General features: G+C 40.8%; 1 protein-coding gene across 1 annotated transcript; it reads right to left on the reverse strand.

Moving 5' to 3' along the window:
- Nucleotides 1-228: 228 nt before the first annotated feature.
- Nucleotides 229-10,203, reverse strand: LOC307054841 (grpE protein homolog 2, mitochondrial-like; the record flags this gene model as incomplete). Its single annotated transcript, XM_079706718.1, has 2 exons — nt 229-925; nt 10,088-10,203. The coding sequence occupies 2 exons, from the start codon at nt 10,201-10,203 to the stop codon at nt 229-231; spliced, it is 813 nt and encodes a 270-aa protein (XP_079562844.1).
- Nucleotides 10,204-12,437: the final 2,234 nt, after the last annotated feature.

Genomic DNA, 12,437 nt, shown 5'->3' on the forward strand with positions numbered 1-12,437 from the left:
AGACCACAAGAACACTTGTCACATTGTTCAAATGCCCAATGGCAAGACTTCTGATGAGACCAAACAGGTCACACGAAATCAACAGAGTATCTTAGAAATAAAGCCAATATGACTAAATCCAAGACAGATCACATGAAGTACCTCATGTACAATACGAACTTAGTTTAATAAGTAAAGGAATCACAGGTGACCGCAGTCTGGGGGAACATTCAGTTCCTCTGGGCCCATTCATAGTCTTCTCTGAGACCCTACCACCACTTCCACCTGGGCGAGTCTAATGGCACAGCCATGAAGCTTGTAGCCATCCTGCCTTACTGATGCCACAGTGCCAGGCTGTACCCCAACACCAGCTAGCACATGACAGATGAGCTCATGCTCATTAGGGTCATATTTGTCACCAATGGGTATCAGCTTCTCCAGGCCGTGTTTGGCAAACACACTTTTCAGCTTTGTTTCTAAAAATGACAAGCCTCGGAAGATCTTCCCCAGAGTGAGCTTCTGGTCCCCAGGCTCTGTTTCTTCAGAAATACACTCTGTAGTCTTCTCCAAAATGTCTGCCACCTCCACCAAATCCTTACAGAAACTCTGAATTCCAAATATCTTGGCATCTTCTACACATCTCTGGGTTCGCCTTCTTATATTTTCACCATCAGTTACAACTCTCTGGTATCTCACTGTGAAACCCTGTACTTCCTTCTCCAGTTTAACAGCTTTTAGCTTTAAGGCTCGTTCTGCAAGAGAGGGCCCAAGTTCATCAGGAGGGTCCTCAGAATTGCAGACTTCACCCGCGGTCCTCTGGGTGACAGTGCTGAATGGATGCAGCCATCCCCTGCCATCTGACGCAGCACTTGAGGCCAGGAGAGGCTGCATCCATGACCGGACAGCCCACAGGGACCTGGTGGCTGTGTTCCCCAACTCGGCTGACCTGTCAGTTGATTATTAAAAGCCAACTTGTCAGAAAAATCTGTACTTGTATCAAGATTACATCCTTGAACCCGAAGAAATACAAACAATAAGTATATTGCTAATAAGGCCAGTCATCCTAGCACTGGCACTGTAGAATTTAGAGAGCAAACGAATCCTGGTAAATGACTACATAAACTAAAAGGCTTCTCTTCAGTCCTCATGTTGTTTGTTTCTGTTTGGATGATTTATTTAAGAGTGACATGGTTTTCCTCTGGCCATTGTCTTTATTTTCTTTGGCTCTTTAATCATTATGTGTGCCATGCACCGCCTAGGACCCTGAAGTCACTAAGTGCCTTGTAAGCAACCAGTTCCGAATGACCTGCTTGCCTGTGCAAACATGTCTGACAGGTTTAGTGACCACCCAACTCGCATATAAGGGGCTGAACCAGCCAGGCACAGGCTCTTCTCCAGTGGTACACACACAACCAAGTCCAGGGTTATTTCTGATTTGAAATCCTGACTTGGGCTGCAAGGCTATCTTCCAAACTACCCTGACAAATGCTGTCAGTCAATTCATGCCTTCTTTCCTTCTTGCACAGATGTTTATTGGGGTCTACAGCTGGGATCATAGAAATGAGTAAGACTCATTCTCTTTCTTGAGGAACTTCTGGTCTGCAGGGACACAGGTCTATTGCTATATTTACAGCATACCCTAAAAGTACTTAGATGTGGACCACAGGCTTCAGGATCACAAAAGAGGGGAGCTCTTTAGGATAGAGAATATTTTCTCTGTTACAAATATTTTCTTAATGAGTATGCTAGTGTTTACCTCCCTTTCTTGGACATAGTCCTAACTCAGGATACTTATAAATAAAACTGAAAATTATTTTCTACTAATAAGGACCTACTGTGTAGCACAGGGAACTCTATCAATACTCTGTAATGGCCTATATGGGAAAAGAATCTAAAAAAAGAGTGGATATATGTATATGTATAACTGATACACTTTGCTGTACACCTGAAACTAACACAACATTGTAAATCAACTATACTCCAAATTTTTTTTTCCAATTAATTTATAGCTCTATGTGCTATATAACTTTAATATGACTAAAATTTTCCCTACTTTCTATTTGGAAATTGTTGTAATGTAGAAAAAAATTTGAAAGAGTTCTATAATGAACCCCTGTAAATGCTTCACTGAGATTCACCCATTTCCCCCATGTTTGTTTATCTTCTCTCATTCTCTCAAAATATATATTTGCTAAACTACTTGAAAATAAGTTGCAGTTATCATGGCACTTCTCCCCTAAATAGTTCAACCAATGTTGCCTGAGAATTAGGACATTTTCCTACAAAAACCCTATATGATTATCACACCTAAGAAATTTAACAATGCCATAATATAATTTAATGTACAATACACATTCAATTTTACCCAGTTGCCTCAAAAATATACTTTATAGCTTTAAAAAATATATATATATTATAGCTTTTAAAAAATATCTAAGATATAATCAAGGCTTATGCACTGCCGTTGGTTTTTATCTTCTTAGTCTCTAATCTAGAGCCATCCTCCTGCCTTTTGTTGTTTTTCACGCTATTGAATTTTTGACAAGTTCAGGTCATTTGTAGAATATCCCACAGCTTCAATTTATCTGAGGTTCTTCATTATTTGATTATAGTTTTAAAATATTGGCAAAAACACTACAGGTCATTTGGGTAATTCTTATTTCATTCTATTAGCAGGTATGCAGTGGAAATACGATTTAAATTTTAAACTCATACATTTAAAACAAACCAAAAACAGGAAAACAGTTGATTTCTTTTCTGATTGATGAGAAGATCCTGTGATTTAAGGCCTTACAATTAAAAGTGTGGTCAGCAGGCTTTCTTAGAAATTAAAAGCCCCAGGCCCCTCCCCAGATCTATTGAATCAAAATTTGCATTTTAACAAGATCCCCAGGTGATTCATATGCACGTTAAAGTGTGAGAAGGACCAATTTAAGCTATTAACTAGAGGACGGGCACCTGGCATACTGGCTTTATCGAAAGCAAAGGTTTATTTGTTGCAGACACTCTTAGGACATAATATCCATTTCTTCTTTTTCCTGACTAACAGGAAAAAATTGTACCTAGCTAAAAAGCTACATTTTCAATCTCTGTTGAAGTTAGAAGTTGCCATGTGACACAGTTCTGGCCAATGAGAGGGAAATGAAATTCCCGCGGGGAAGGTTTTAAAAAACAGCTTGTATTCACCTGGCACGCACATTTCGTCCTTCGCCTTCTTTCTTCCCGGTTCAGGGATAGGAAAGTAGAGGTGGAGATGCTACTGGTGACTCTGAAGCTTCAAACCGCAGGCTAAGGATGACTGCGTGGCAAGAGCCTTGAGGAGCCCCGGTCTGCCTACCTCCGTACCTCTTTCATGCAGGTAAAATGAAGCCTCTGGTTTAAGTCACTGTTTAATTGAATTTCATGTTATTCATAGTCAAACTGAACCCCTAACTGATAATGCTGTTTGAAGAATTTCTTGTTTTTATTAATTTATTTATTTTATTTATTTTTGGCCGCGTTGGGTCTTTGCTGCTGCGCGTGGGCTCTGCCTAGCTGCGGCAGCGGGGGCCACTCTTCATAGCGGTTCGCGGGCTTCTCATTGCGGTGGCTTCTCTTGTTGCGGAGCACGGACTCTGGGCCCGCGGGCTTCAGGAACTGTGGCTCGCGGGCCCTAGAGTGCAGGCTCAGTAGTTGTGGCACACGGGCTTAGTTGTTCTGCGGCATATGGGACGTTCCCGGACTAGGGCTCGAACCCGTGTCCCCTGCGTGGGCAGGCGGATTCTTAACCACTGCACCACCAGGGAAGCCCTGAAGACTTGATGGGAGATTTTGAGGAACCGCTGGTGGATAGAGTCGCAGAGAGGTGGATTCTTTCTCATTTTTTTGCTTTGTTTATGGTTTTGTCCATTAAGAGAGACTGAAATGTGCAATGTATTCCCTTCCCGTTTGTGAAGGAACAGCTAGGCCTCCTCCAGAGGACTGTCATTAGGGAGACAGATTTCTGCTGCAAGAGCATTTTCATTGAAATTTTGGTTCCACAGATAGGCAGTAATACACGCATTTTACTGCATGTGAAGACCATCTCCTACTAACAGAAAAGGTATGAACCAAGGACTTGCCTTGCCCTAAGTTACAAAAGTTTTTCCTCCTCATGTGACAGTAATTCTAGTCCCCTTTGGTGACTCACTCACTATCTCTGTTAATTTCCTTCGACTTTACCATGGAAAAGGAAATGTATGCGTGTGTATGTGTGTGCGTGTGTTCATTATGGCATATGCCTTTCCAAATTGTTTTGCGTCTCGTTCCAAAAATAATTTGAAATAGTTTACATCTCAGCTTTCATCACCATTTGGGACTGACCTTTGCCCAGAAGAATATTTAATCTCTAGTACTTGGCTTCTTCTACGCCAGGTATAATTCATTCCTGCTTGGATGTAACGAGTTCTCACTCCATCTTTGAAACCCCTCCCCCACCCCATAATTGCGCTCAATAGAAGAGTTCAATATTTGTTGAATGAATCTATTTGTTAAACATTTATTAAGCACTCTATTTGCAAGGACTGCATCTGGCCACAGAGGTTGGCAAACTTTTCTATAAAGGGCCGGATAGTAAATATTTTGGCTTCCATGAGTCAAGAGACAAAAGTGAGCATATTACCAAGGTCATATTACCTTTATTTGACCATTTAAAATGTAACCATTAAAAAATGTAAAAACTACCTTACTTTACGCCATATACAAAATGTAAGTCAAAATCAAAGACTTAAATGTAAGAGCTAAAACTATAATATTTTTATGTGACTGATGCCCTACGTACTGCGCTAACAAGGCACCTTAAAACTATAATATTTTTAGAAGAAAACATAGGTGTACCACTTCATGACTGTGGATTAAGCAATGGTCTTTTAGATATAATATCAAAGAGCAAGAACAACAGAAGAAAAAAATGGATGACTTAGATTTCACCAAAATTAAACATTTTTATGCATCAAAGGAAATTGTTAAGGAAGTAAAAAGGCAGTCTATGGAGTGGAAGAAAGTGTTTGCAAATCATATGTCTGATAAGTGTTTAATACCCAGAATATATAAAGAATTCCTGTAAGTCAACACAAAATGGCAAATAACCCAATTAGGATTTTTAAATGGGAAAAGGACTTGAGTAGACATTTCTCCAAAGCAGATAAACAAAAGTTTGAAAAGATGCTCAACATCATTAGTCATTAGGAAAATGCAAATCAAACCATAATGAGATACCACTTCACATCTACTAAGCTAGGTATAATTTTTTAAGGGAATATAAGTGTTGGCAAGGACGTGGAGAAATTGGAACCCTCATGCCTTGCTGGTAGACTGTAAAATGGAGCAACCTCTGTGGAAGACAGATTAGCGATTCCTCAAAAAGTGAAACAAAGAATTGCCTTACGATCCAGCAATTTCAGTCCTATGACCCAAGATTCCTAACTGACATGTAAACACTTTCCAAAGCTGTTTCAGGTTCATTCATCTCCTTTGATTCTTCTAACACCTGAGGTTTGGTGGCAGAGTGAGGGCTGGAACCAATCTCCCGCATCCCTACAAGGCACTCTTGTCGTGTTGTCCAGCCTTGTGAAGGGGGCCACTCAGTACACAGTAGGCTTTGCTATGGCAACAAATGTGTTGGGCCTTGGCTAAAGTCAAGGACACTCTCAGTGCTGGAAGGAGTTTCTTCATGATACAGCCAAATGCCGAGGACCGGATCCAGAGAAAATAAATGAACAGGAAAGGCTGTTATGCATTAATGTGATCAAACTGCATGATTTATTTGCTTAATGTTTGCTGAAAAAGAATATGGCATTTAATCATTCCCTTCTACTCAGATCTTACGTGGACCCTTTTAAAGTCAACCAATGAGATAATTTAACAAAGAAGTCTTTTTATTTCTACTTGCTACTATTCATGTAAAAATTAATCAAGAAAAAGCTGTAACACCAGTAACCAAAGACCACATACTGTACAACTTTATTTGTATGAAAGGTCCAGAATAGGCAAATCCAGGGAGACAGAAAGTAGATTAGTGCTTGCCAGGGGCTGGGGAGAGGGAAGGTGGGAAGTGACAGCTAATAGGTACAGGTTTCTTTTGGAGGTTATGAAATGTTCTGAAATTAGATTATGGTGATGATTGCACAACGCTGTAAATACACTAAAAACCACTGAATTGTGTACTTTAAACAGTGAATTTATTGTCTTGTAAATTATATCTCAGTGAAGCCATTACCTAGGAACTATCACTGTTGTTTCATAACTCCACTTTCTAATGTTAATAGGAAACACAAATACTTTTATTTAATATCGACAAAGGGCCATTCATTATATGATTTATCCAAACAATACTATTAGGTAAACATTATTATTATCCCATGGTACAGAAGAAGAAACCCAGGCTCCAAGAGATTATATCATTTGCTCAGCGTTACATGGCTACCTAGGAGGTTGTGTATCTAGGAATTAAATCCAGATCTATCAGGTCCTGATCCCAAAGATTTGGGCTTAAAATTTTGGTATATTCTTCAATTATTTGTTTTGTTGTTGTTATAGTATATATGGTAAAGACTGTTTACTGAAAACAGGCAGACACTTCCTGGTTTCTGGAATATCCTGAAATAATGTCTTGATGAAGCAGTTATTTATCATGTCTTCTATAACTACTCTATCCAATGCTCTCTTTGTGGGTGGCAGAATGGCGGAATCACTTCCCTAGAGAGTAGGGGGATAAAATGACAGAAACTCCTCTGCATCCGCCAGCTTTTTACAACACTCAGTGCAGTTGTCTATGTGAAAGCCAGCTTGTGGACTTGTGTGTCTGCCTGAGCTCATAGCTCTGGGCACCCGGTTTGGATAAAATTATGCTCTGAAGGTCTTTTTGAGCTGGACACTTTGTCCAGGCTCTGCCTACATTGGAAACTCTCAAGATTTCCCTGTTTCAAAGATTAGCTTCTTTGGAAATCACTGAAGGGACTCCACTACAGTGTACATTTAAATGTGCTGGTTCTCTTTTTCTTCCTGCAAAATACAGACTTGGATTAACAGGATGTAAGAGGTACTGTTTGGCGGAATGTAAAATGTCTTAAATCTCCCCATATTTGGCAATGCAGTGTTCTCTCTCTCTTCCTCTCTCCTTTAGCAGATTTCCAATTGCACTTCATAGATGGATGTCAGCTGGTCCTTTTTTCCTGTTATGTAAACTTGAGAATGATTATTTGGACTATGTTTCAAACCATTCTTCCTTGAACTTCAACCGCCAAACACTGTTAAAATGCACCAGAAACTCTAACTGTAATTCTTTACCAGAGTTTAGAAACACCACTTGACACTTTTCAATGCCAGCAATTCCCTTTCTCTGTCTATAGATCTTCAGACATTTAAAAGCTCCTTTCTTCCTCTATATGCCTCGACTCTCTTTCATTCCCTCATTGTTGGCCAGTAATCCAGTTTTGCTTTCAATGAGAGAGGGAGAAAAAGAGAAAGGTGAGCCAGAAAAAAAAAAAAAGGGTGTGAACCCAGAAACTCAGGAGCTTTTTTTTTTTTTTTTTTTTTCAAATAGAGTTCATGCTAGTGAAAGACTGGAAAGAGGCTTAACCAGTGTCAACCAGTATCCACCAGTGAGGAGACTTCAAGCCACACAGTGGCTGCTGAATACAGAATGCTCATTCAAGCACTAGTTGCTAAGCCAAAGATTTGAGGAGTGAGGTGTGGGGGGGAGCAGGGTGGGGAGGTTTGGGGGCTAAGAATAGTTTGATGTATTTGTTATCACTGAATATCCCTCCCCCAACACCATTTATTTTGCATAATGAATATTTCCAGAGACAATTCACGCTTATGGTTGTATCCCGTATTCCCTAGCACGTTTCCGTGTGAGCATGATTTCTTGAAAACACTGTAGACAGATTTAGCAGGCGTCACGCTCTTTGTCCCCTGGGATTATGTTTTTGTTTTGTTTTGTTTTGTTTTGCGGTACGCGGACCTCTCACTGTTGTGGCCTCTCCCGTTGTGGAGCACAGGCTCCGGACGTGCAGGCTCAGCGGCCATGGCTCATGGGCCTAGCTGCTCCGTGGCATGTGGGATCTTCCCGGACCGGGGCACGAACCCGCGTCCCCTGCATCGGCAGGCGGACTCTCAATCACTGCGCCACCAGGGAAGCCCTGGGATCATGTTTTGATGGCTGTTTTTGGTGTATACAAACAGGTATAAGAATACAGACCCTTTGCGGCTTCAGGAGAGTAAAAGTCGTTTGCAAATTGATAGTGGAGAGATTCTGAGAACAAAGTGTTTCAAACAGATTTCCCACACGATTGCTGTCGGATATGTCTTCTCCTGACACTGAGCGAACATTGTAAATTGCCAGTTGTCAACCAAGGTTGACAATACATTCAGACAGGAATATGTTTAATATCCCTATAGAACTTTAACGAAAGTGAATTTTGGTTCTCTGCTCTTCTTACACAACTAAACAAACTTGGTATTTTAATGTTAGTTCCTTTCCTACCATAGTAACCAAAGCAATTGTCAAATAAGAGAGACCAGGGGATAAATATAGAAAACTAATGGAATTACAGAGGGTGGAGCTCTTTTATTTTCAAAATGAGGAAACTGAAGCCAAGAGAGGTAAGGCGATTTGCCTAGGGTCACAAACATTAGTCGTGTCCATGGAGGGGGCATCATATTCATTTGATTGTGTGACTGATCACTAGAGTCTCATACAGAGGCAACTTGGTCTTTGATGCCATCTGAAGTGGATTCACACTCAAACCAGTGGCCACCTGTGTCCATGCAGAGCCTTGGATAATGAGGAGAGGAAGGTGTGTTATGTTCCCAGTAACAGTGGGAGAACTAAGGAAGAAGCCCAGGCAGTGCCTCAGAGTGGCAAAGAGGGGATAGGGAGCAGGCCAGTAGATGCCAACAAGGTCTCCTGGACCACAGTCCACGTACCAGCCATCACGTGGTCCCTCAAAATATGGGAAGTTAGGAAAATGCTCAAAAGTCAAGGAAGGCTTTAGGTCAGTGGCTCTCAACTTTGGCTGCACTTGAGAATCACCTGAGGAGCTTTTAAAAACTGATACCCAGGCTAAACCCCAAACCAATTTCATCAGTGTTTTCAATGGTGGTCCCAATTTACAGGCAAAATTGAGAACAACTGCTCCAGATAAATCTAGTATAGACCCATTAAAGGAATGATAGATGTAGCTTATCCCTAAATTCTTGAGACTGAGACTTTGCTTTTCTTTAAGTTCCTGAGTGCTGCTATCAAAAATGAGGCATTACCTCCTCTTACTCTGCTGATGCTCTTTTTTTAGAAGTAATACAGTGACATACCGGACATGTGCTGAGTTTGGGTCACCGTTATTTTTATTCCAATTAACTACTTATGTCTAAGAAATCACTCCAAAACTTAGTGGTTTAAAATGGCAATGACTATTACTTCTCAGGATTCTGTGGGTTGGTTGGGTGAGTTTTCTGCTGACTTTGCTTGGGTTCACTCACACAGTTGCATTCAGCTGGAGGGCTGGCTGGGCTGACAGACATGAGACAGCCTCCCTCACATATCTATGGTTGATGTTGGCTGGGGCACCTTGGTTCGTTCGTCCAGGTCAGCATTCCAAGAGAATAAAGTTGGAGCTACAAGGTCTTTTAAGGGCGAGGCTTGGAAATCACATCACTTCACTTCTGCTGCATTTTACTGGTCACAGAACTCCCACTACAGGAAAGGTAATTGACTCAGGGCCTCATCTCTGTGCTTTGAAATTCACTGCTGAGTTTGTGCAGAGGCCACAGGCTGGATATTAAGTCAGACCTGTTCCTGGGAGATATGGGACTCCGTTTTTGGCCAACTTTGGCTAAAGGATTCCTCGATGACTTTGCTGAACCTTTTTCTTAGACACTTCTACCCAACCTTTTCTCCCTCTTTCTTTCTCTCAAGATCTGACTTGCCTCCAGGTCTCAACTTTCTCTCCCCAATTCTTTCATGCAGGTGCTTCCCCTAATAAAAATACTTGCACATTTAGTTTTGCCTTGACTTCTTCTTGGAGGACCTAGATTAACCTAGTAACTTGAAGACCAGCCCAGATTCAAGGGGAGAGGAAATAGACTTCACCTCTTGGTGGAAGGAGCAGGAAAGTCACACTGCAGAGGAGAGTGAGAGGAATTGTTCGCACCATCGTTGAAAACAATCTCCCATGATTTCCCCACGGGGAAGGCCTCCTCCCTCATTCTCCGCACAGATGCTTTAGGTTGAATTGATTCTATTCCCAGCTTCAACGTGAGTGAGTGAAGCCAGTGGGATGCTATTAGGAGGTGGGGCCTTTGGGGGAGTAATTAGGTTCAGATGAAGTCATGAAGGTAGGTAATCCATGATAGGATTAGTGCCTGTATAAGAAGAGACTAGAGCTCACTCTCTCCGACTTGAGAGAAGAAACCAGTGAGAAGCCAGTCATCTGCAAACTGGGAAGCAGGCTCTCACCAGACACCAGATCTGCCAGCACCTTGATCTTGGACTTCCCAACCTCCAGAACTGTGAGAAGTAAGTGTTTGTTGTTTAAGTACCCAGTCTATGGTATTTTTGCTATTTTGCCTGAGTTGACTGAGACAGAAGGTAAAATATCTCACTGATAATTTGTACATTGATTACATGTTGAGATATTTTGGATATATTGGTTTAAAGTACGTAATTATAAATTAATTTCACCTTTTAGTTTCTTTACTAACTAGAAAATATAAAGACTCATATTTGCAACTTGCTTGATATTTCTGTTATGTAAGCACTGCCTTTGAATATCAAAAGTTCCCAAGAAATTAAATCGATATTTTTAGTTAAAATATTTATTTTGAAATAATTGTAGATTCACATGCAGTTGTAAGAAATAAACAGATCCCTTGCATTCTTTACTCAGTTTTACCTAATGATAACTTACCACAAATTTATAGTATAATATCACAACTAGGATATTGACATTGATACAGTCAAGATACAAAATATTTCCATCAAAACAAGGATCCCGGGCTTCCCTGGTGGCACAGTGGTTGAGAGTCCGCCTGCCGATGCAGGGGACAGGGGTTCGTGCCCCGGTCCGGGAAGATCCCACATGCCGCGGAGCGGCTGGGCCCGTGAGCCATGGCCGCTGAGCCTGCGCGTCCGGAACCTGTGCTCTGCAACGGGAGAGGCCACAACAGTGAGAGGCCCGCGTACCGCAAAAAAAAAAAAAAAAGAACAAGGATCCTGCATGCCGCCCTTCTATGGTCACACCCACTACAGAACACCCTCACTCTCTTGGTAACCCCTGGCAATCACAACTCTTTTCTGCATTTCTGTAAATCTGTCATTTCGAGAACGTTGTATAAATGAAATTATACTGTATGTAACCTTTGGGGGTTGGTGTTTTTTCACTCAGCATGATTCCTCAGGGATTCATCCAGTTTGTTACATGTATCAATAGTTGCTTCCTTTTACTGCTGAGTAGTATTTCATGGTATGGATATATCACAGTTTGTTTAACAATTCACCCATGAGGAAAGACATCTAGGTTGTTTCCATTTGGGGGCTATTACAAATAAAGCTGCTATAAATATTCATGTACAGGTTTCTGTGTGAAGCTAAATTATCTTTCTCTGGGATAAGTTCCCAGGAGTGCAATTTCTGGGTCGTATGGTAGTTGCATGTTTAATTTCTAAGAAACGACCAGACTGTCTTTCGGAGTGGCTGTACCATTTTACATTCCCATCAGCAATGTAGGAGTGACTCAGTTCCCCCACGTTTTCCCTAGTCATTGGGGTTGTCACCACTTTTTACTTTAGCCATTCTGATAGGTATAGAATGGCATCTCATTCTGGTTTTAATTTGCATTTCCCTAATGGCTAATGATGTTGAGCATCTTTTCATGTGTGTGTTTTCCATCTATACATCTTATTTGGTGAAATATCTCTTCATTCCTTTTGTCTATTATCTAATTGGATTGTTTGCTTTATTACTGTTGTTTCAAATTCTATTCTAGATAATAGTCTGTCAGGTATGTGGTTTGCAAATATTTTCCCCCAGTCTTTTCATGCTTTTAACAGGGTCTTTCTGAAAGCAAAAGTTTTTAATTTTGAGAAATCTAAATTATCTGTTTTCTTCCCTTATGGATCAAACTTTTGGTGTCAATCCTAAGAAATCTTTGCCTAACCCTAAACCCTTAAGATTTTCTCATATTTTTTTCTAAAGATTTTATAGTTTTACATTTTACACTTAAGTCTGTGATTCATTTTGAGTTAATACTTGTGCACCGTATGAGACTTAAAGCTGGAGGTTCATTTTTTTGCCTAAGGATGTCCAGTTGCTCCAGCACCATTTGTTGAAGGGGCTATATTTTCTCCACTGATTTGCTTTTGCATGTTTGTCAAAAATCTGTTGGTTATATTTGTGTGGGTCTATTTCTGGGTTCTCTATTCTGTTCCATTTGTCTATGTGT

This window comes from Hyperoodon ampullatus (assembly GCF_949752795.1).
Source record: "Hyperoodon ampullatus genome assembly, chromosome: 6".
NCBI lineage: Eukaryota > Metazoa > Chordata > Mammalia > Artiodactyla > Ziphiidae > Hyperoodon > Hyperoodon ampullatus.